This window comes from Apis mellifera, linkage group LG16 (assembly GCF_003254395.2).
Source record: "Apis mellifera strain DH4 linkage group LG16, Amel_HAv3.1, whole genome shotgun sequence".
Classification (NCBI taxonomy): Eukaryota; Metazoa; Arthropoda; class Insecta; order Hymenoptera; family Apidae; genus Apis; species Apis mellifera.
In genome coordinates this window covers 3,385,608-3,411,790 of record NC_037653.1, presented here as the reverse complement: position 1 = coordinate 3,411,790, position 26,183 = coordinate 3,385,608, and the positions used below count along the sequence as shown (strand labels likewise).

Genomic DNA, 26,183 nt, shown 5'->3' with positions numbered 1-26,183 from the left:
GGATCCATCGAGGGGCAATTTTCGAAGCGATTTCGAGAGGGGATCGACGCGGTTTAAATCCGTCGGCCGTTGTTATTCGCGCGGTTGGAACAATATTTCTCCAGCGTCGGCGGGGCCGTAAAGGGAGAGGGAGGCGAGATTCCGTCGAGATCCACGTTGGAAAATAATTTGACAGCTGCGCGCCAACCAACCCCTCGGTCTTCCGTTTTTTGAAAACAAGAGGACAACGGTCTTCCATCCTCTCGTCTCTTGCATCGATATATAAATAACATATTCTTTTCGATTTTCTGAATTCGTGGTCCAATTTTTATATAGATATTATTCGTGTTGAATTTTCAAAGATTGAAATTATTTCGAACGAAACAGGCATTTTTTCTCTGTTTTACCGGAGAAAAAATAGCGACGGCCGAGAGACGAAGAGGATCGAACTGGATTTTGAATGCGAACTGGTGAGGAGCCCTTCTCGTATTTTTTTTCCTTTTTTCCTCTCTCTCTCCTCTCTCTCTCTCTCTCTCTCTCTCTCTCTCTCTCTCTCTCTCTCTCTCTCTCTCTCTCTCGAGTTCTGACCTCGATTCCTTCCCCTCGGTGTCGGATAACTGGAATCCGACGGCAAGCGTTTCGAGCCTCTGCCCTCTTTCGACGATGTCGAAATTGAAAATAAGTTTGCGCATACTATTTATCATAAAAGAAACAGTTAATCGAGTATTAATTTTCGAACGTTGGAGAAATATTGTAGGAAAGATTTTTGAGAAGGTGAGGAAAATTTCAATTTCTTCTTTCTTTCTTTCTTTCAAGTACAGTGATTTTGAATGTTTATTAGTGGATGTAAACAATTCGATTTCGAAGAATTTTAACAACAATTCGAAATATATTAATACCTTTACCTCTGTTCCAATAATCTTAGTCGTCCGACGGACAGAAATCGTCCTCGAATATCTATCTTCCGTCTCTCTCATCTTCATGAAATTATCAACACAAACAATTTAGAGAATTTCCACGAAAAGTACAACTACGAATTATTAAAAAAAAAAAATCTTATACATATATATATATATATATATATAACGTGACTTCTTTTTCATACAAGTACAATCTCCAACATCGTATCAAATTTTCCACGTATCTAGATCTCTAAAAGAAAGGAAAAAATTCAGCCAATCTACTCGATATACTACTCGTCTTCACGATTTAATCCTCGGAACAAGAATTACTTCCTTCAACAAGGATGGATCCCCCCCCCTACAAGAGAGGCGACGTAAGAATTTTCATTCGGGGAGCACCGAAGGCGGCAGGTGTTCACGAACACGTTCAACGACCAACCAACCATCCAGAAAGGCTGGCAAGATTTTCGCCAGATTTGAGGGAAGCGGGCGGATTAAGAATGCAAATGGCGCTGAGCGGCCGACTGCCATCTTTTTCTCCGTGAAAAGAAGCGCGCCAATGGCGGGGTGGGGGGCGGGTTCGGCGAGCGGCGGAATTCCCTATATAGCCCTGTTCCAAGCTAACGCCTGGAATCCGGTTATGGGATATATGCGTGGCGCATAGCTAGGTGGCGCGCACAGCTGCAAGGATTATATTTTCCAATTTTTTCCTCCGGGTTTAGCGCTATATAAATGTCGCGTTCTCGCGACATCTGCGACGCGAAATCCTTTCCTCCTTCTCCCTCCCTCTCTCTCTCTCTCTCTCTCTTTCTCTCGCTCGCTCTCTTCGTTCGTTGGTTAAATTAATTAACCTCTTAGGATTATTATTTTTTAATTATCGTAATTATTTACCGTTTTGAGTACAATTTGTTAATACATTTTTTACCACTCGAATGAAGATGATATATTAATAAGATATGAAAATTTTTATTGGAACGTATTTTTCTATTATTTCGTATAATTTTTATCATCGAATAAAGGCAATAGATTGAAATTTTTATTGAAATTTAAGATTGATAAAATTCTTCCCTTACAAAGATTACATGTTTGTTAATCGTACGGATTTCTTACCAAAGTTAACTCGTAAGATTGTCTGGCAGAATTCCCTGCCAAAGTCACAGCCAGAGCGCGACAAACCCTCCGCCATATTCGATCACTCGCTTGTTCGTTCCACGCACGTCCTTTCTATTATTCCTTTTTTTTTTTTTACAACCAGAAAAGTGCAAACCCCTACGTATTCCTCGTGTATACATATCTAAAACAAAACAACAAGTGGAGGCGCAACAGCGGACTGCAAATGAGATCGCATTTGTTTTTCAAGTTCACAACGAATAATCGACTCTGGACACGGAATGATAATTTCTTCCTTCTCGCGGTCGCCGCCATTTTTTTTTTTTCTAATTGGATATTTCATTACAAAATAGAAATGAAAAGTGCAGGCGTAACAACTCGTGAAAAGTATTCGAATATTTATATTACTATTTATTTTAAAAAAAATCTTGATTGTAGAAGATAATTGAATTAATTTGCTTTCGGATTTTTCGTGTTTGTAATATGTTAAGTCTAATCAGGAATAATTATATACGATATGCATAATATTGGATGTTATAATAAATGTAACATTTTTAACAAAAATAATCCTTGCAAACTTGTTTTGATCTTCGAAACGAGTCGCAATTCGAAATAATATCTTTTTGAGTGAGATAAAAGCAATTAAGAAATCTTCAATTAAGAAAGAAAAATTTCATCCTTGTATATTTAAAAAAACAATACAAATTACCTGAAATATATAAATTCGTTTAATTTTAATTACCTTTAAATTTTTAATTCCATTCGTTCGAGAAATATTCGAAATACGTTGTTTTGTTACGATAAAAAAAAAAAGTTACAAAAGTCAGAAATTAAATTGAAATTGAATATCGAAAATATTTTTCGTTACTCGATATAAATTTGGAAGAAAAAATTTGAAAGCAGAAAAAGGTGGTCGAAACTAATAACGGGTTGAATTAGGGGTAAGCTATGCCATTTCCTTCGAAAAAATTCTTTTCACCGCGAGGGTTGGAATGCAATTCTTTTTTTTAACAAGAAATTCCGTTCATCCTTTTCACCGAGCCCAGATACGAAGTTAATTTTTTTTAACGTTCCAGGTTATGGATATCCTTTTTTTCTTTTATTTATGATACAAAAATGTTTGACAAAATTTTTGGCTCGAGTTAAAGTTAATTTTATGCGATAGAAAAAAAAATCGAGTTATATTTAAAGTCATTTGATTAATAATAAATGACTTAGATGAAATCTTAATTAAAAAATCAAATTTTAACAAGATGTTCATTAGATGTATGTATTTCTTGGAAAATTGAAAAAAAATTATTGTAAAAATTTCTAATGAAATAAAAATCTCGCGTTTCTTGTAAAAGAATATTTTTTTTTAAATATTATATATATTCTTTGTCCATTTCAAAATGAGAAGAATAAGAATTTAAATTTCATGAGAAACAAGGAAATAGAAAGCAGAACAGCAAACATAATACCATCTCTTATCTTACGCTCCCTTTGTTATGCAACGAATAATTTCTCGTGAATAATTTCGTTGGAAAACAAGTGCAACGAAAATGGAAGCTCTGAAACAACGTAGAACCTCGATACTGGCTGGAAATTAATTCCTTGAACGATATAATGAATTTTTCGTAGTTATTATATATTATATTATTGCTACATTTAAGAATTATTGGGCTGGATGTTTATGCAAAATTTGAAATTTCTATAAAAATCTCAAATATATGCAAAGTATATCAGATATATTGTCCATTTATCGTTCAAAATATTTCCATCATTAAATTTGCGTTTTTATTATATTATATAACCTTATATTCTTATTACAGAATGATATGGAATATATTATATTTAAATTTGTTTCAATCATTCTACTACATATATTTTACATACATTTTCTAATCCATATATTTACTTATATACAACAATTTACATAATTTCCTATTCCTGTTTTCATATATCTTTGGTTATGGATACATAAGTATATGTATTCTAAATAATCGTTAAAAGAATTAAAAAAATAAATAGATTCGGTCGAGAAAATTGTGCGAAGTAGCAAAAGTAGCTTGGCTTTCTGATAAATCAGTTCCATGAGTAAATAAGTTTATTCAACTCGTGATCATATCAGTTTGCAATTCAAGGTTAAACTCTGACCATGTACGAGTTATTAAATTCGATTTGCATAATGTCTTATGATAAAAAGATTGGCAAAGATGGAAAACTATTGACTAATTGTGTACAAACGAATCGATGGCTCATTGTCTGTGAATAATTTTTATATAGAACAAATAATGCTTTATTATATATTTTGTATAATATGTAATTATGTACATTTATTACATTTATAATCGAGTTTGAGAATTTCAATTATATAGAGTTTTTAATTTTCGAATAGATACAAATGCATTATAAAAAGATAAGAATTTTTTCATTTCCAAGTTTTCAAGAAAATTAAAATTGAATAAAAGTTTGGACGAATATTAAAAGAAATTTATTTTACATTTTCTACTAATTTTCATATATAATCATAATCCATTTGTATCAATAAAATCAATAAATACTATAGCTACGTACCATAATTATAATTTAATAATAATCATAAATAAATATTACATGTACGCTCGATATTCAACGGCACTAGTAAATATCACAGACTCGTTAACCCAGAAACGGACAAAACTTACGCGACATCACCCGGCTCGAGCGTAGCACGCTTTAAATACGAAATCCGATCCAAAACAAACGCGAGCTCGAACAAACTTGTAGCTCGAACGCGTGTTAGCCACGTTGCGAATCACCAGCAATGAAAGCAGTCCTATTTCGAGCCGTTTATAAATACGTATTCGGTGTGGACGGTTACAACTATGGCGAGAAGTAGAATAAAAAGCCAGAGAAACACGAAAAAATTCAACGGAACGATGCAAAAGCAGGAAACGCGTGTCGAAATGGATCGACGCCATATGCAAACGCCATGTACTTTCTATTACAGAGCACGCGATTCGAGGACTGGACCATTCCACTTCCAAGCGACGACTGATTGGTGGCGCCATCTAACAATCGAGTCTCAAACTTCGTAGCTAAACCCGTGTCACACGAGGCAACGTTTCCGGATTCGTTACAACACGCGGATCGATTCGTTTTATCTTTTTTTCGGAAGATGTAGTGAGAAATGAAAAAGTGTATATTGGCATTTTATTGCACGATGTAAGAATAAAATTTAAATATTTCATTGTAATTTTGGTTTCTTTATTATTTAATTATAGATACGAAGATACGTAATTTTTTTTTCTTAGTATCAATACGATAATAGATTAATATTGTAATAACCTCTCTAACATGTGACTTTGAAAACATACATATTTTTAAAGTTAATCTTATTTATAATCTTATTTTTACTTGTAAATTGCATTTCTAATTTTAAAATATCTATCAAGCAAAATTTGATTCAAGATTATAATTTTTTTTTTTAGATGTAAAAATAAATTAGGTTATGAAGAATTAACGATACATGTTAGAATTATATCAATAGAACTACTTATACAATTGTTCTTATTTTAATGCATTTTCTATTTATCTTTATTTACATAATTGGATAATCTTTAATCGAAAAGCAAAAAATGAATAAGGATGTAATTAAAATGTAAGTACTTATTTGAATTTTGCTTAAAATCTAATTGCCGATTAAAAATTGTTAATATATTCATGACAATGTGTCCGTAGTTTAGAATACCGTTGCGAAGAATGTCTTTCCCTTCCGTTTTTAATCTTTTCACTTTGATATATAGGAATACTACTGGACCCCTCTCTATTGGATCGATGGAATTTTTTCACGGAAAGTGGAGATTTCTTACTTCGAGAATTCAGGTCAAGTAAGATGATACAAAGAAGCCAAGTTTTTTTTTTAAACAGTGGAATGATGATGTTATTATTAGAAAATTAAATAAAAAATTCATCGTGGAATAAATAAATTGTTGCGTTTTGTGAATCGTAAGATGTAAGTAATTGAAGTTTGTGTTAAATGAAGCAAGACAAAGATATGCGACGACACATGATAAAGATAATCTACTTTATTCTTTATCTCACTTCATCTAACACAAGCTTAAATCTCTACTATTTTCATATATTTTTGAACGTATCAACATTCTGTGTATTACTACTTATATTTATTCAATATATTAATATATTGATATTGAAATTATAAATTTTTAATTACAATTATTCCTCAAAAAAATCAAAATTTAAACATCCTTACATTCAGTATCCAAAAAAACTATCATATCTATAATCTAATAGATTCTGAATTAAATATTATTATTATTAAATGTTAAAATTTTCATCAACAACATTTCTAATTTTACAATATCGAAAAATGATTGATCTTCAACTCCTTCATCAAACTTAAAAAAAAAACCATAAAAATATTTTACCTGATCCTCAATATCTATCATTAAATCTTAAAATTTCCATTAAAATAGCATTAACGTTAGCAATTTTCAATACTTTCATTAAACCTAAGAAAATAATTCTAAGATCATCAACAACAAATAGTTTAATTAAAAAAAACCACAGTTAACTGTAGTGACAGAGAGCAAACGTAACTCTTTCACAATCACATTGTCGGTGTGTCTAGGGCTAAATTCCAATTTCAAACCTCGTGTAACGTGGATACAGAGGGATCGATACTAGCCTACCTCCCCAATACCTTTCTTAGTCTCGTTGGTAGAATAGTAGGGGTTGTTGGAGCGATCCAAGTCTCGACTGGTTGACCCGTCTCGCCACGTCTCAACCCACTTCACCCTGATTCATTGTCCCCTACTCCCTTGGCTGGACGTCGCCACCCCTTTCGTTCCATCAACCCTGGAAACCTGAAAATTGACTAGGGAACTCGTCCAAAGATGGCGCCACGTGCATTGGTCAGCGGAAATTTTCGGTAGCTAATCAATAAAAGGCCCTAGACAGGGCGTGAATGGTTTCACCCTTGCACAATTTCTAGGATTTTCCGTGAAATCTCGTGAATTGAGAAAATGAATTAGAAAATGAAATTTTTAAATTCAAAGAAACAGATGTTTAAAAATTTAAAAATAAAAAATAGAAAATTGTTATTTTAAATTTGAAATAAAATTTTCAAATTTAAAAATGGAAATTTGAAAATAAAAAATACAATGAATTGAAATTAATAAATATTAATAATGGAAAATTATTTTTTTATTATATTTTGTTTAAAGATTAATAAAATTCACCAAATGTATTTATAAATATATATTCACAAAATATATTGTTTTATAAAAAAAAAGAAAAATTTACTATTTATATATTTATTATTTATAGTTATATAATAAATATCCTTATAAATATTTATGAAAACAAAATTTAAATTTCTTAAAGCAATTCGGATTAAGAAATATTGACTACGAAGTATTCGTATTGGTATTGAATTATTTTAAATATAAATAAAAAAAAAAAAAAAAAAAAAGGAAGTAAAACGCAAATTCAATTTCCTGTCTTTCCGATCCAGGTTGTAATTTCATCGTTGCTCCATTTCATTTGGAATATTAATAAGACCGGTTGGCTTAAGACAGTTATTTACGATTTCTTAAACAACTCCTGTACAAGGCCATCGCGAGATGAAGAAGAATCTTGATCGCGAGTCACATAAAAAGAGACAAGGCGCCATTACTGGTTTGGAACAGCTGCCTGCGCGAAGAATTTTATTCAAAATTATGTACAATTTTATTAACTGCATTGATAAAGTTTGACGATTAACTTGGTTGGTAATAACAAACATGGCAAGTGGTTCTTAAACAAACGATAAAAGGAAAATAAAGAAAGAAAAAAAGTGGAGAATGGAGAAGTGTAAAGAAGAAATGGAGAAAGAAAAAGAATTTGGATGCTTTGAAAATTTATGTATCCAATCAATGGTAGAGTTAATATATCGTGATAATTTATTTTCGAACAGATTTTCAAATTTTAATTACGATTTTTATGATTTTCAATATGTATAATTTATCATTTTTGTTTTTATCGTCGATCTGATTAATTATAATTTATCAGATGTAAATATATCTCTATGTGATCAATCGCCATTGATAAGCAAATTAACGAACAGTTTGGATTTCTTTTTTTCTCAAATCGTCTCACTCGTTTAAATGCTCGTAAAAATTATTAAAACTTAACCTCACATAACGCGACGATAGATAATATCCTCGTGATTCTTCGATTTTTTTTATTCTCTTTTCGCAAAAAGTTTACTGAATTATTTTATTTGTTCGTACAACTCGATAAATTCCAAAGAAAGAAAAAGCAGAACGAAAAAGGATAATGATATTATGATGTTTTTACCTCGAATCTAAATTGACGCATCATTAAATCAATATCGATATTATACTAAGCTGAGATGTGTATATTCATTCATATAAAAATTAAAAAGAAAAAAAAAGAGATAATCGACCAAGGTAGTTATGGAATAAAATCGTCAAAACATGAAAAGCCGGTTTAGCAAAAGGAATGAAGATCATTTCATTGAGTGAAAACAGTAGAAGAGTTGCCAGAGTTGACTGAAATGCTGATTTTCTCTATGCAGTCTATCCACGTTACAAAAAAATGTTTGATAAGAATGGGCTGAATAAAAATTACGATTGTCATGGTCCAAAAAGAAAAAAAAAAGTATTTTTATATGTTGTTTCTATTGGATCTTTGAATGAGTTTGTTTTATGATATTCAATTAAATTTATTTTTATTACAAGATTATGTTTTGTCAATCTTTTTAGGATTCAAGAATTTAGAAAGAAAGTTAACTTGAAATTATTAATAACACAAATAACAAAATCCAAAAATTTAGGAAGAAAATTAGAAAAAAATTCCATAGAATCAAAGAATTAATTTAGAATTTCATCTTATAAAAATTCTTTTCTTGAATATCGAATTTATCGATTAAAAAAAATTATCATTATTCTTTTGAGTTAGAGAATATCCATGTTTCTGTGACGAAAAATAATTTAAAGTAAAATTATAAAATAATTCGATGCAAATAATAAAAGGAAAACACTCTCAAAATTAATAAAGTATTTATAAAAAAATAGCGCAATAATTTTCATATTAAAAAAAAAAAAAACATTCAATGTTTACTAAGGTATGTATCATAAAACACTGATAACTTATTCTATCTCGTCTGACCTTTTCAGCATGCCGACCGTGAAAGAAAGGAAGGAAAAACGAGCGATAAATTGGAAAAGAATTCCTGACAAGCCAGAGAAAGCTGTCGCGTAAAATCGGTTCACCGAGCGACGATAGACGTTTAAACGTCCTTTAGAAAACTCTCGAGAGAATCCTCTTCCCCACTGAACAGCGACTCGAGGAACGCAGATAAGAAACAATTTCCTGCTTTCGATACATGTGATTCTTTTTCTACACTTCCATTTTCATCAAATTGCTTCACCAAAACAACTCTGGTTTCGTTTTTTTTTTTTCGTCCACACATTTTAAAGAAATCCTCTCGTCAATCAATCATGGTCTTCGTGATAACAGTTTCTTTAAGATAATATGTTCTCTGAATTATTATCTCTGAATCATCATTTATGATCTCACGATTATTTTTTTCGATAATGAATTTCTTTTTTTTTTTTCTCAATTTATTTTTGTAATTCTTGACATATATTCTTTGTATGATTATTGTGATGTATAATTATCTATATGATCCAAAGAAAAATTTATATAGATATTAAGTATATTATAGTTAATAGTAATTCATATAAATTATTAAAATAACTACTAAGAATAATTTTTATATATTCTTTTCTCTATATTTAAATCTTACCGAATAAACTGAATTAAAATAAATAATTCCTTTATAAATTTCAATGTAAAAACTCGAAAATATCAAGAAAAATATCTTAATAATATATCCATATATGTTTTTTTGTTTTTTCCTTATATTTTTCAATATTCTCTTATACCAACAATTTTTTCTGTAAATAAATAAATTAATGAATAAATAAATAAATATAATGATAAAGAAAAGATTAAAAATAAAAAAGTAATAATTCAAAAAAAAAAAAAGGACCAATGAAAGAGCAACTGGAATTCGCAAAAGAAATATGCTAAGTGGTGATAAGAGTGAATTTCAAGAGAAATCGAAATATTTTCTTCTTTCTTCTTCTTTGAAAGCAATTCAATTCTTTGACCTATCTTACGCATTGGTAATGGTCCACCTATTTTCCATTTTGTTTACTGTATATCTATATATCTTCGTCTCACGGCCTGTTTCAGAACAAGGCTGAAATAGCACATCCATCCTTGTTCCTCCCACTACTCTTACTTCTCATATTGCCATCCTCCTCTTTTCCTTTTGGCCGTGTATTTATTATCTTCTTCTAACTTAAGGAATAACTCCCTCCTCGTCGATCGTTTTGGCCGGGCTCACGGTTGCTGTTCAACCAGCGGAAGCCAGCTAGACGGCTCGGAAGTGAGGTTCTCCACCTTCCTACCTTGTCAAAAAACCGTAGACACGACAAGGACGCGTGGTCTGGGATAGCCAATCAGAGCAAGGCTGTTCTTCTGGCCGCCGATCAATGCGAAACTCCTCTGTACCGACGTGTACAGGGTGTGCTCTTTGTCGGGAGAAAGAGACCCAGCCCAATCTCTAGCCAGCGGAAGCGAAGCTCCCGCTGCAATTTCGACACTGTTGCCCACAATGCAACCGCCATGTCATTTTGTATTGAAGACTAACCACGTATCGTAGTCTCCTTTATTTTTCTTTTTTTTACAGAATGATACGATGTCTCCCTTTTCTTTTACTTTTTTCTTTCGATTTTCGAGATTGCAATACGATATATCCGCTTATCGGTGTGAGTAGAATCGAATCTTGACTATATTTTTCTCATTTTTTTTTTTTGTTCATTGTTGTTGACTTACGTGATAGGAACGCTGATGCGATTCTTGACTGGAGGACACGTTCCATGGGGAATATATTGCACGTGTTGAATTTCGTGAATTTCGTTTTTTTGAAGATGATAGGTGAATATTTAAATAAAAAAAGATCAAGTTTTGAAATATTTAGATTCGAATAATTACGTGCCATTTGATCATCTGAAAATCCGTTTTAATATTGTTAAAAATAGAACATGTATATAATTTCTCAATTGACAAAGAGGATCATTTCCATCGTAGAATAACTAACTATATAAGAATGACTCTACTATTTTTAATTTAAAAATATATAATTATTAAAAGTAATGGTAAATTGATAAAGTTATTAATTATTAAAATGATCTTTTTATAAAATCAATTTACAGATTGAGAAGTATTTCACTAAATGAAACGAGAAAATTTCCTCCTTGTCTATCCCACAGAATTTCTTTTTAACAATTTATAATAGAATGAAGAATATCCGATACCTTATATAGAGAACACTGTGTATTCCTAATGAAATGTCAAAAGTAAATACTACTTTTTCAAGATAATTGTCATATTACATTTTAACGCGTCATATTCGTAAGTCGAAGAATCGTGTGGAATGACGAACGACCAGTTCATAAAACAGGAAGTACCAAAGATTACAAGGGAACTATCACGCTGGTCCATTCGTCATATTCGAAAATTCCGCAGTCCTTTACCGTAGCCCCATCAAATTTTATTCCGGGTAATACGCAGCGGCAGCGTCGTTCGGAATACGTGACCTTTCCAAGCAACTGTGTATCCATCCAAATTGGATATCGGACGAAGTTGTTATCGGGTAAAAGCTAAGACTATGCGCTACCGAATGCGAAACGAAGAATTGAACGGATATTCAATTTGCTTTCTAAACAAATGTATCCATAATATTGAAAGTTTTAATGCAACTGTTTTTTGCTTTCAGTTTAATTAAACGAAGAGTTTCGAAAATGACCACGTTATTACCTTGGACCTTGGCAAATATACGTAGTATTCATTCGTTGTTTGCTTGAGTCATCCCCACCAGTTGAAAGAATCTAACTTGAATCCAACGAAGCAAATAATTTCACACCGATACAAGATAAATTTCTTTAAATAATTTGGATTGAGTTTTCGTTAGCCGTTGTTTCTAATAAAATAAAAATAGAATTTTATGATTCTACAAAATACATGTTCGTGTTCGTGGCCGATGTTAAACTGTGAGCTTATAACGAATAAATATTGCAATTAGAAGTAGTATATCTCTCTTTTTCTAATTCGTCCAAGTTCGGCTAAACTCGTTCGAATTCGTGTTGTATAGTCTACTCTTCTATTTAAACCTAAGCGTCACTAGTAATAATTGCGCATATAGTTCTTCTTGCATATAGTTCTTCATCTAGTAAAATTTCTTTTTTTTTTTTGTTTCTTTTAAATAAATGATTTATTTAATTCGTGTCAAAAAATATGTGTTTTTAATTAATAGCGAATTCAATATCAACGAAAATAATGAAATTTTTTTATATGCTTTTTTTTTACATATGATTAGATTATCTAGAAAAATTTTTTATGCTTCGTTCGCCATGTTTCAAACTTTACTGGTCGGTCGGTTGGTCGCTCGCTCGTTCGACGATTATTTCTATACCGTAAAGCAATTTCTGAAAAGCTATTTCTCGAGAAGTATTTTCACCGTGATGGTTCGTATAGATACGCGATTCTTTCTACTTTGCCTCAACTGATCTACATAGAAAGCCGAAACGTTTTACCAATCCTTTCGTTCGTCTCATGCGCGCGTCTCCACTTGCCCCATCACGTCTCTCGTCTTGCAACTTCTTGACCTATCTGTTCCACAAAAATAGCCCGCTTCCTTCCTCTCGATTGTTCCTCGATGAAAACTGTTCTGAAAGTGTCGAACACCTTCGTGCCACGATTGATAACTGACTCCATTAATACAAACAGTCTACGAAGACTTTCATTTTCCTTTTCTTTTTTGTTTCTCTTATTACATAATAATGTTTTTCATTCTTTTTCTTAGAAAATTTATTTTCATTTGCAATATTCGAAATTGAATCATTATTTTGAATTTTTATATTTTATTTTTAATGTAAATATTTTTTTTCTAATTGAAAGTTGAGGTTATGTCAACAAGAGAAAAGTTTTCAAAGATAGTGAAAAGAAATCATGGAAATAAATGATGAATTTCGAGAAAAGAGGATAAAGAAAAGAGGTGTCTAGTATTATTTAATCTAATATATTATTTTGATGTTGGTGCAGTTATTAATTGTGTATGCGTTATGTGAGTTTTCTTTTTATTCAAAGTTGAATCAGTTTGATAAATTCTATGAAAATAATATTTTCTTTTTTTTTTATGAGAATTTATGAGACGCAGAATATAATTATTTACTCTGATTTGAAGACTTACCCATTGGATGCTGGACCGCCGAATTTTCGATAATGTTGATACACTCATCTAAAACAAAAAAAAAATAAAATATTAACTCTAATACTTAATTCTTTAAATCTTAAAAAAATCTTAAAAAAAAACATTTAACTTATATATCAAAAGAAATTTTTTTTAAATATAATTAATATAAACTATAATAATTAAACTATATTTGAATAATTTAACAAAAAAAATAATATCAAGTTCTTATCACATAAGATTTAAATAAAAGATAAATTTGTGGAACAAAAATTGTGTCAAGGATTGTAACGAAACAAATTTTTGCAATATATCCGTAACAGTAAAGTATATAAATATAAATGGAAATATGAAATATAAAATATTGCAATACGACAATATAAATAAATAACATACTTTCCAAAAATTGAAAAAATGCCAAGAACATTAACAAAATCTTCGTTCGATTTCCATTTCAATATTAATTTACATAAAATATGTATCTTTATAAAAATTTACAGATTATTATACATGATATTATTATATATATTATATATTCATTATAATTAAATAAATTTATTATTAAATATTATTATAAGAATTTTCATAATTTAAATATATCTATTTTTTCCATCAAATGATCGAAAAATATACACGACATAACTTTTTTTTTTAATTCAATAATTAGATTTTATTAATTAAAAATATATAATCTTTATTTATAAACTTACAATGTTCGTTGTTCGTTGCAGCTCATTTTCAAACAATAAATAATACTAATTATCGATAGACACAAACGAAAAATGTATATTTAATACGCGGGAAAAATTAACATAATAGAATAAACTAACTAGATCGAATATTAAACATCGATCGATGCTCGCTGACTCGATACATCACGATATCGCATAGACTACGAAGCACGACATGCGCACGCGTACATCAGCTTGTTCATTACTCTGATTCAATATGGCGACTTTGCCACTTTTTCTATCCCTACTCTGGCCAACTGCCTGTCAATTGTTACTAAATAGTGTTACATCTATCCAATTCAATCGAGTATATACACCATTATATACACCATGAATATTTAATACGCGTGCCGATTGTTGCAAGGGTGACGTGCCTTTTTCCGTTAACCTTGATATTCTGATTCGTTGGCCAACGAGCTTTCTGGACGATAATAACAGGGAAAAATTTTCTGTGAAACAATTGTATAAGAACGGAAGAATATTTCATTTTTTGCGGAAAGGAGCTAACGGGTAAGAAATTTCGAATGACATCAAATTGCATGAGAGTTAAATTTATTTAATATTTCAAGTGATGTTTGTATACGTAAAAATAAGATTTAATATCGAAAACTATAATTTATCTTTTATTTTTCTTACGACTGTGCATCGTAATTAATGATTCGTAATTAGAAAATAAATAAGATAGTATAAGTATAGTAATTGTTATTTTTAGGAATGAAAAAAAGATATCTATAAATCTTATTTTTTTGATATTATAACCTATATAATTAATTTAAAAGCATTGCATGTTTTTCTAACAAGTAATTCGGAATATTTTTAAATTGTATTTATTTTTTACAAACTCACAAATATGTTTAGCTGTAAAAATATGAAATTCGATATTTATTTTATCTTTGTTGATGCAAATGTCAAAAATGATAGTCAAAACGAAGAAAGATCGAGAGTTCAAGTATTTAAAGAAATTTATGACGTATTGTTAGTGTGAAATTATTCGCCTCACTGGGTTCATTGAAATAACCTCTGATAATACATTCACTGGAGAAAAGCTCATATAATGAATAATATTATCTATCTGTTATCGTACATTTTACTAGGCACTGCAACTTGGAAACTGGGCGAAATAATCCCTATAAGCCGAAAATTTGTGGTAGAAAACGCAAAACGCAAGTCTTTAGCGACGAACTACGCAATTTAACATTCATAACTTGCATAAAATATGTATTAAGCGACAGTCGAGGTACAGTTTGGTTCATGATAAAAAGAAATACCCAAGCCTATGCCAGGAAACGAAACATTAAGAAAACTGAGAAACGAGCAATAAGAAGGCAGCGTGTCAGCTCATTAAACCGGCCGTAGAAAAGGACCACAAGTCGATCGTTTTTCGTGCAATTCGTGTCCCTGTGTAAAATAAAACAAATAATGCTATTACAAGTTCATTTAAAGCGCAAATCAAATTTTTTTTTTTATTTATCGAGTTGTAAAAGGTAGATAAGGGTAGTCAGTTTAAGAGAATAAACTTGTAAAAGGAACGAGAAAAGATGTTATGTTATTAAGAGGTTAAGTTAATCCCGCGTCATTAAGCTTCGAACGCGACTAATAAAACAATTGAAAACAACTTCGATTGATTATTTTCGAATCAAATTGGATTCAAAATATAAATATAATTTAATAAAATTTAAAAATATTTCTAATCATATTATTAATAACTAATTATCACAATAGATGAAATTTTAGTATATAATAGCAACACTTTTTAATCATTTATGTAATTTTAATATATTCTTTCATGGAATATAATACTTATAATATATATATAAATATTTTTTCTTTTAGGAAGAAAATAAAAGGGATAACGTCTGTAAAAATATTCAAGAGATCAGAGCAATCGATCGATAATGACATCCAGCTGTTTCATTTCACTTGCAATTATGAGATAGATGTTTCGCTTGAATTCGCTCGAAAAAGGATTAATTGAAAAGCACCACTCTTCAAGCGGTTCGCAAAGTAACTCGATATCGGGCCGAATTTATTTTCATTCGGCTATTTCGTTTCGATTCGTTCGATATATTCCCGAAGAAGGCTAGCCACCAATGGCACGAGAGTGGTATATCGCTTCGATATAAAGCTCGACCATTCGATGTATTTAACCGCGCAGACGTACTTGAACATAGTAACATATATATCGGCAATTCTTTTACCTCCTCTCGCCGTTTCGCTTTATGTATCCCCGCGAAAGTGCACAAGCCGCTTTACTACTCGAAAAGAAGTTCCAGCCAGGAGAAGCAACGGTGGTGGAATCAGCCCTGTGCAACCGCCACGGGCTCAATATCTAAACAGGAAATTTCCGTGCACGCCAGAAAACGTAGCTAGAAATGTACGCGAATCCGGCGAATGTAAAATACATAGTAAATGTACCGCCAGAGATGGACCGAGGAAATTGCATATTTAAATGCGGATAAAAAGATCCTAATCCTCGGAAGAAAGGATGTCTTCGCTCAGATAATATAAATAATCCTTCCGTGAAATTTGATGTAATACAAGTGTTTTATCATTCTGGGGCATTTTATTAGATTGTGTAATCTTCTTTCACGTCTTTTAATTTTTAAACCAAATGTAGAAAACTAAACTTCCTATAACTTTTAAGCTATTGTATAAATTGTACATTCTATAAAAATATTAATAATAATTTCACTTAATTTTTTGATATGATGTAACTCTAATCTAACTTTTTCTCAAATTCTTAAACTTTTCGTGTGATATTTCAATAATTTCAAAGACTATTTTGTAAATTTTTAATGTAGAATAGGAAATTGAAAATTCCTACATTTAGATAATTTCAAGCAATATTTTCTTTTGGAAAATCTCTCGAAACAGCTTTGTTAACGTGATATTGATAAAATTAATATATTTATTACAAAAAATACTAGTCAATCACGAGTTTTAAAGCACTCGAGCCATGATGTGGTGGAATATGTGCCGTCGGCCGAATAAGTCCAAACAATAGTTCTCGAAAAAGTTTGAAGTTGAATAATAAATATCTTTTTATGAAAAAAAATTATATCGAATTACACCTTATTTAAGAATTAAATGGAAAAATTCAAGAATGAATAAACTAATGAATTATTATTCATATAGAATTCTTTATTATCCTTCTTTTTATTATTCTTCCTTTCCTTTATCAACTTCATACTCTTATTTATCAATTCTTTTTTACTCCTTTTTTTATCACGCTTAGAAAAGTTTTATACTCATCTTTTTATTTGCCACAATCTGCTATTACTCATTTAATCGAATTTATTTTATAGAAATTACAATTAGTTTATTTATTTTTTATAGTTTGACTAATCTACACACTTTGTGATTCACACAAAGAAATCATATCATCTCGATTAACATATCCTAACATTTTTGGAACACTCAGTATACAGAATGAACTGTAGTTTCAACCCCCTGGGATTTTAATAAGATGAAAACAAGATCCTCTGACCTTCGCGCGAAATCTGGCATTAAATTCATCCGTAATGTAGCGTCAACGATAAACTTCGACTTATTAAAAATATTCTCTCACATCCCTACTGTTGCTTAATTCCAACTTTCACAAGTTGCTTTCAAAAAACATTTTCTCATCATTTTCCGACAGAATCGCGTAACCTTCGCGTCCGTTCGAGCCACCAGTTCGTAAAAACTCGTTTGAAAGCGAGTATACACCTTTTGCACGTAGGTGTTTCTCGTATATGCGATATCGTGGAAATTGGTTGATAGATGCACACTTCCTCGCGCTCGCTTTACGAGACACGCATTCCAGTTTTTCGCCGGGTCCAACGTAGACGGGGAAATGGGTTTCCAGTGTTTACAGGTCGAACCACGAGACCCAAGATCCTCGTTCCTTCGACCGAGAAATGATCATAGGTAAAATGCATCGTCCGGGCAGGCCAATTGCCTCTCAACTTCCCGCCCCACCCCGAGTTAAGCCGGTTATTCGGGCCAAACGAACTAAATGTTAGGTTAGGTAGGGGAATATTGATGAGCCGTGTGCAGGGTTGGGTGAAGGAAATACTAGCCAGCCATACCTCGAAATGCATCGCGCGCCGCCATCTTTTGAACTGTTGCTTCTATTTTTTTTTTTCGTTCTCCGCGTATTCGTTTTTTTTTTTTATCGATTTATTATTACTCGAGTTTTGAAATTATTCATGATTAATTTTAACAATAATATATATTATTAGATAAATGTGACGAATGAATGAAAGATTATTGTAAATTAATTTTTTTTACAAAATGAGTTTTTGAAATTTTATGATTAATTTTATAATAAAGTAATGGATATTCTGTAATTATTAAATATTAAAATATAAAATTACACTCGATTCTTTGAAACGTAGATCATCGTTTAGATTTTTCGTTTAAGATAAATCGTTAATTGTTAAAATATATTTGCGTGATAAATTCGCACGATAACCGATTTTAACCTCTTCTACTTTTAATTAGTCGTTATAATTATCAGATTATCAATTTCACGAAGCACACGTGGATCATCGGCATTAAATATTCATAATATATAAGTTTGCTCGGAAATGGAATAAATCAAGATTATTTTCACATGTTATTACTATGTATATCATATATATATATATATATGTTTTGCTCTTTTCGCAGAATAATGGAAAAAATTCCCGGGATTTGCATGCAGCCATCAACCTACACGCAATTCACGGATGCGATGTTATCACAGACTCGCAAAAAAAAAAAAAATTGTTGCACCGGAATTCCATTAAAATTTTTTACCCCCGATAATGAAAATGAATACGAAAGAGGATATTCACAAAGCTGTGTGCATACAGGAAAACATTAATTAATTGTTAAATATTGTATTAAAGAAGAAATAATATTTAATGTATTATAATTAAGAAATTAAAAAAATTTATAAATGTGAAAATTAAAATTCATAAGTATATATTATAAATAATTTAATAATCAGAAATAAAATTTTGTTACATATTTTTAATAGGAAGAAGGAATTATTAAATAAAATTTCCTTATGAAAAACGATATAACCTAAATTTGATGAAATGCACTGAAGAGAAAAGAAAAATTAATTATTATTTTATTATATTGTATATTGTATTTATTATATTATTATATTTTTATTATATTGTTATAATGTGAATGAATAAAAAATTTACTTGGAAAAAATAAAATTTTACAATACAAGGATATAAGAATAATTCAAAAGAGAAAAGAATGAAGAAGGGAAAGGTCTTATCATAAAAAGAACAAAGTTTCTTGATAAATCTGATGAGAAGCAAAGATCAAAATAAATTGTTTTAAGGGAGACGCATTATACCAGAGAGTTAGGAAGTTTTATAATTCAAGAGCGGGTGTACCACATTTTTTTTCTTTCCTTTTTTCTCATCGTCAAAGTAATGAGCCATTTGTCGAGTTTCGCATAACTTTTCAACATTTTCATCAGCATCGAATTTTCCACACACGCGAGAACAAGCATGTTATATTCGTGTCATATTCATCGAGAATAATTGTGTTACTTTTTAATATTTTTTTTAAGAAGACACTGTATATATTCTGTCAAAAAAATTTTGATATGTATCTTAAATATATTTGTATATAAATGACTAGAATTAAAATAATAAAAAAAATATTTGCACTTTATCAATTATAAAATAAATCTAAATCTCTATTGTTTTAATGTATATCTATTAAAAAGTAATTTAGAATTCAAATTTTCAGAAGAATCTTCATTTATAATTTTAATGTAGGGAAATGAATGTATCTTTCATCGAAGAAATATCAAACGAATCAGAATCGAGATTAGAAATTGAGGTTATAATACTTTATCTATTGTTTCCAGTTGGATATATCTAAATAATTATTTATATACAGATGTAAGAAAAATTATCTTGTTTGTAAATATCATACGTCTCTTCATCTCGTGACAAAAACACCGTTTTTATACCATTGTAATACGAAATAATATTTCACGCTCGCGAATTTGCAACAATTGCACGAGACTGAATAGGTATAATCAATCGGATGCGCGCGCAGTAAACTCGCGCAGCAACATTGCGCATACAAAATTTATAAATCCAATATGGCGATGATATTTAATTTAATACACAGCCACAGATGGCACGTCGATTGAAGAGAGAATCCGTCGATCTATTCCAGAATACTTTTCAATCTTAATTTAAATATTTTCATATTTTGGAAAGATTATTTTTTTAAGAAAGAAATCTCGCGTTCGAAATTTAAGAAGATTATTTTTCTTAAATCCTTCGAGATTATCACAGAGAGCCAATTTAAAGAACATTGTGCATTTCCTTTTTGTGACGAGGCCCGGCCAGAAGAATTCCTAATGAGGCTGGATAAACGTCATTTATCCCTTAATTGCAAAGAAATACATTTATTCTCCGGATCGCAGGTAGGATGAAATCCCCCCCCTGGATAATTTAACGCGCGCCACCGCGAATAATTTAATTACGTGGAATCGTCGTGCTTCTCTGCGCGCGCGCGCGAGAGAGAGAGAGAGAGAGAGAGCTCGGCCAGGAGAGTGAATTAAGACTAATTTGAGATAAGAGGGAAAGAGAGAGCGGTCTCTCTTTCCCTCTCGCCTCAAATTAGCCTTTATTCTCGCGCGGTTCGAACACTCCGCTCGAATTACAATTTTTAAACCTCGAAATTTGACGGATAGATTGAAATCGTGTGTAATTGTGAATGTAAAAATTTGAACAATGATAAAATATTTCAAAAATTTAGAAAGTTCAAATAGATATTCCATTTTTCTTCCCATAATAATTTTGTTGCAATGATAAAAATTTAAAATAACTTTCTCACTAGAAATTCGTAATTGTGAAATTAATTTAATATATCGTTGTTAAATTATTTCTTTAAAAATTTATCCACGGATTGAATTACATATATCTCGTATTTCGTGGTAACATGAGAAAAGGCATTACTCAAGGATCAAAAGGAATGAAATAGTCCAAGGATAAAATGATAAAGCCACGAAATGCTCGGACACGGGTTTTCCTTTGCAAGGATCACCAACCTATATTGAATCACGTAGGATCGAATATTATTACCCTTCTACGATCTATTCGCGGAAAATAAATAAATCCAAAACGTAATTTATTTCAAAATTGTTACTCCTTCGAATTCTTTTCTTTTTGCTAAATTAAAAATAAAAATTTAAACAATGTCTCCTTTCAGAAAATTTTGTGCCAAATCCGTAAAAATTAATAGTGAAGAGATCACCACGTTCTCGAAAGAAATGGATGTGTAGAAACAAGGATATCCAATTCTTAAAATATTATAAATTTCTTCCTTACCGATACTTTCTCGCAGTTTCGAAAGGACACATAACCGTCTTATGCGGATTGAAAGAGTTCCTTCAAAACAATAACAATAATCGCGGACACTTGCGCGCGCACTCGTAAACCTCGATTCTCAACGTTATAGAGATAACGTTTAAAAACAAACTTGGCAACCCGGGCACCGCTCGCGTAAAACTAACTTCTTTTTCTCCCAAGTTTCGCCGAAAACTTTCGCGGAAAATTCTTCTTTCCTGGTGGTGGATGGAAAAAGAAATCGGAGGGGGGGAAAAAAAAAAGAAGAAAAAGAAGAAAGGGTCGGCGACCTAACGGGATCAATTTCTCCCTCCAGATTGTTGGTCAGGTGTCATTTGGAAGAATGATTTTGATCCTCGATCAAAAGTTGAAAGAAAAAAAAAAAAAGAAGGATCTCTTCTTCCCTCTGACCAGGTATATTTGGAAAGGGTTGAACCGTGATTTTTTCTGGTTTCTTCCCAATCCTTTTATATAGGTGGCTCTCCGGGTAGCGATTTTTTTTGGTCAACCGAAAGGGGAAAAAATATTTTTGCCGCCATATAATAAATCATTCCGAGTTGTTCACTGTGCCGGGCAGAATTCACGAATTCGGGAAAGGGTTTTTCAGAAGGAAACGGATAAAATTATCGCGAAGAAAGTTTTCTTAATAAATCGTGATTTTTTTTTGACAAAAATATTTCCGTTTAATACGTTAAACAATAAAGAAGAGAGATGAAAGAGGTCAATCTGAAAACGAGAAAGGAATTTCGCAATTCTTTCTCCTCCTAAAAAATATTTTCTTATTTATTTCTCGAATTTTTTGCTACATTGCTCTCGTGCAATGATTGCAACACTCGCGAGAGCTTTATTGTCGAGAGATTTTTTTCTTTATATCCCTCCCCGTTATCGTAACAACACGAAAGTTTATTTTCTCTCTCTCTCTCTCTCTCTCTCTCTCTCTCTCTCTCTCTCTCTCTCTCTCTCTCTCAGTTTTCCCTTCCCTTCGCGGCGAACTGTTGCACAACAGTGTTGCCGCGTCACGCACGATTATTCCAGATATCGAAGACGGATAACTTCCATTCGATAAAATTTTAACAATATTAAACAGAGCAAAGTGTAATTGGAGGATGGAAAAATTTTTATTAGGGATTCTCCCTTCCTTTAATAAAATTTAAATAAAATTCTTCTCTTTTTCGAAGATAAAATATTACCCGAGAAATATTGCTCTTTTTTGCTTCCACCTTTCTTTAATTATTAATTAATCGCAATTTGATCGTAGTTTAAATTACACACGCGCGTTGACAAAAGTACTATTCACAACTTCGAGAATCTGATTTATAATTTAAATAATTAATCAAGTTATCTTTTTTTTCTTTTATTTTTCATTAATTTAACTTTTTTTTAAATTTCGAATCCTTGCCTGTAAATCATATATTTGGAAATTTTGAGAGATCTAAATTATTTTTTATTTTATAGAAAATACATTAAAAAGAAATATATTAGAGAGAGAGAGAGAGAGAAAGAAACGAATACACTTCGATATTTAAAATTGGATTAATAATATTTCACGTTATTCACGGATCCGGCGTTATCATCGCCGGCATGACAGCTCGATCAACGTGATTGATTGGTTTCTCGCGTTTCGATGTGGGGAGAGGGGGGGGGAGGGAATTGTGCTTCTTATCGGGGAAGAATTCAATTAAACGCAAGGTTCGACAAGGGCAGGCCACGTTTCATTAAAATCATCGACATTTACGATTATTACGAGATCCTTTGACCCTGAGATAAGGAAATGGTGGCGATGATTATTTACATTTTCCGTTGCGAGTTTATATATATATATAAAATTCTTGCACACATTTTCCTCCACGACAAATCAAAACATCCTCGACTTTCTCTAATTTAAATTAAATTTGAATAATTCTAATTCGCGAATTCTTCGACTCACGAATAATACGAATTCCAAAATTTTATATTATTTTCCGAGAAGTAAAAGAAAAACAAAATTCTAAAAATAATAATGCGTTACGATATTTCTTCATCTCCTTTTTTAAATCGTATCGTAAATTGTATAAAATTTCGTTTCTTCCAATTTATAATTTCAAAAAAATCATTTTTCCTTTTATCTTATATTTATTAATAAATATTTAATATTTTAAATTAATATTTTCCTTTTATTAAAAAAAAGTATGGAGAGGGGAAGCGAAGGGAGGAAAATGGGCGAGACAAAGCTGCGAGAAATTGCGTTGCCGCGTAGGTCACGTCCGCCCCGAAAGAAGATCTTTCGGATCTCATACTTTGTGGAGATTGGAATGCGCGATGGCCGTTTCCTCTCCCCACCCCCCCGCCCCTGTCCCCGCCCTTTTTCCTGCGGCCGCCAGGAAAATGGACAACCGTCCACCTTTCTCTCCGCCGCCATCCCCCCTCCCTCCTCCTCCTCGCCGCTCTTCATCTTTGTCCCCAGATTATGGAATTGGACCAGATATTCCTCTGGGAAATGACAGGCCGCCAGGATCGTGGTAATGTATATTTATGGGAATAAGAGAGAAAGAAATGAAGCAAGTCAGCGAAATGAAGATGAAGAAATCGAAAGAGAATATTTTTTTTCGCGATACTTTGTCTCTTTGAAAGTTTACCTACAGTTGGTATCTAAATAAATAAGAATATTTCTCGAAGTTTATCGAATCATTTTGAAATTTTTCAAGTTTTCAAGTTTCGAGGATTTCTTCTTTTTATTCTTTTTATTTCAATAAGTGAATAATAATTTAAAGTCGATTCTAAAGAAAGTATTTCATACGATTTCAATTTACATAGATTACATAGATGGATTGATAAGTTGGAGGAAAAAAAATTTACTAATTAATAATTGTATCCGGATAATTTCAATTCTCCTTCCGAAAGGAAACGAGGCTTTCCCCATTTCGAATTGCCATCTAAATACAGTCGAGAAAATGGCATAAACTTCGTTGCATAAAGCGTTTCGTTGCAGCAGGAAATCCGCGGAATAGGAATTTCGCGGCGAATTAGTCGAGTCGCGCGTTCCAACTTCCCGTCGGCCGTAAACGTGCCATTTTCTTCTTCTTCTTCTTTTTTTTTTCTTCATTTTACCCTTTTACCTCGACCCGTGCGACATCTACACGCGTATCCACGACCTGTCCGGTTGAAAACACGCGTGGATAGGTTGGAAACGTTCAAACGGTTATGGCAAGCTTTGGAGAAGGGAACAAATTTTCTTCCACTTCTTCCTATAAACAATAAGAATAAGAAGACAACGTAAAAGGCGACGTAAAAGACAACGTGTATACAGGTTTTAGAGGTTTACAAATTTTCCCTCCCTCCCATTTTCACAAGTGCACGACGACAACAATGAAAATCGTATTTTGCTACCGTTCGACGTCTCTCGAATGTCTCGAACGCTTGGCCGACGGCAGATGAATTTTTGCACTTGCATCGAGATACACATGTATATACATACAAAAAAAAATTCGCGTATCTTTCTCTGGATTTAAATCGATTCTCAAGTTGGTTTTTACTCAATTTTCTTTCTTTTTTTAGAAATAAAATCTCGTTCGTTTCTCTGCATATACTATATATTATTACTATATTCTATATACTATTATCTTATTACTATACTATATTCTCTGCATTCTATATATTATATATTAAAAAAATTTCTATAAAACATATAAAACAAGTGAATGTTTAAACGAATTTAATAATTTTTTAAATCGTTAAGACAACTACGGAATATTTTTTTTTTTGTAAAAAAATATCAATGGTCGAGAAAATTTCAGGGGAATCCGTTTTGAATATTTGCAGCAATGGAAGGCAGGGATTATACGGAACGAACGAAGGAGAGGATATGACTTTTGGCCATTCTCGACGTATCCGCATCACGAGTTTGACGAGCAACCTTGTTTACGGGCCAATTTCGCCCGGATACAAGCTGCGCGTGTGAAATACTATTTTTTTCTTTCTCTCCCCCCCTCTTCTTTTCTCTCAGCGCGTAAAGTTTCAAATTTGCGCTCCAACCCACCACTTCCGGTATACACTTTCTCACACCGCTCTCTCTCTCTCTCTTACTCGTTGTTCGCTCGCTCGCTCTCTCTTTCTCTCTTACTCGTTATTCGCTCGCGCTCTCTCTCTCTCTCTCCTTTTCCACGCTTCCAGCATTGGCGCGGGATGGAAAAATAAAATTTCACGATTCCTGTACACGGATACGTGTATTCCTCTGATAATTGGCAAAGGTGTATCGTTTTCTGTGACGTTCTTTTTTTTTTTTTTTTATATATATTTTTTCTCTATTTTATATTTCTTATTCTATATTTGAAATGAATTATCAAGGGATAATTCTAAAGAATATTGACAAAATTGTAATTGCAAGATTTAATGGTAAACGAAGTACAAATTTTTTATTGTCTATATAATATGGTAAAAAACGTATCGGAATTTGAAATTTGTTTTAAAAAAAATAGAATTAAATAAAAATAAAAAGCTACTATTATTATTATTATTATTATCCATTCAAAATTGAAAATTGATACAAACTGTAATCGAGGAAATATTTTTTTTTTAAAATTCATAGCTTAAGACTCATTTTTTCTTTTCTTTTCTTTTTTTTTTAAGAATCTAAAAAGAGACAGAAATTTAATCGACAATTTTGTCTCATCATGTCTAGAAGATTGGACCTCCCAGAAAAATCCTCCAATTAAATTTAATTTGATCTCCATACACTGTATCCTTTTTCTTTTTTTTTTTTTTTTACACGAAATATAGAATCACGGAAACGAAAATGAGCAGAGACATTTTCTCTCGA

At 31.5% G+C, this 26,183-nt stretch overlaps 1 protein-coding gene and 3 long non-coding RNA genes across 7 annotated transcripts in view; 2 read left to right on the top strand and 2 right to left on the bottom strand.

Moving 5' to 3' along the window:
* The window catches only part of LOC102656349, a 247,967-nt gene that overhangs the window by 180,685 nt on the left and 41,099 nt on the right, over positions 1 to 26,183 (bottom strand). Inside the window, exons 2-3 of one of the 3 annotated variants that reach the window (XM_026445786.1) lie at positions 13,300 to 13,347; positions 12,644 to 12,777 (exon numbers count right to left, since the gene is read on the bottom strand). In XM_026445786.1, the coding sequence (XP_026301571.1) occupies positions 12,661 to 12,777; positions 13,300 to 13,347 (165 nt within the window). In that variant the 3' untranslated portion in view covers positions 12,644 to 12,660. Of the gene's footprint in view, positions 1 to 12,643; positions 12,778 to 12,932; positions 13,348 to 26,183 lie in introns of those variants that run through there. The other 2 variants (XM_026445787.1, XM_026445785.1) reach the window with 2 other exon arrangements.
* On the top strand, positions 4,536 to 5,861 carry LOC102656276. The gene is made up of 3 exons (XR_408323.2): positions 4,536 to 5,177; positions 5,444 to 5,613; positions 5,759 to 5,861. It is a non-coding gene; the product is annotated as an uncharacterized LOC102656276 (long non-coding RNA).
* On the bottom strand, positions 9,428 to 12,349 carry LOC102656308. Of its 2 annotated transcripts, none has more exons than XR_408324.3 (4): positions 11,366 to 12,349; positions 10,884 to 11,057; positions 9,787 to 9,937; positions 9,428 to 9,658 (listed from the first exon to the last, which is right to left on the bottom strand). It is a non-coding gene; the product is annotated as an uncharacterized LOC102656308 (long non-coding RNA). The 2 variants fall into 2 exon arrangements; XR_003306271.1 differs by having other exon boundaries at positions 11,868 to 12,348.
* LOC113219305 lies at positions 14,019 to 17,085 on the top strand. Its single transcript, XR_003306277.1, has 2 exons — positions 14,019 to 14,540; positions 15,864 to 17,085. It is a non-coding gene; the product is annotated as an uncharacterized LOC113219305 (long non-coding RNA).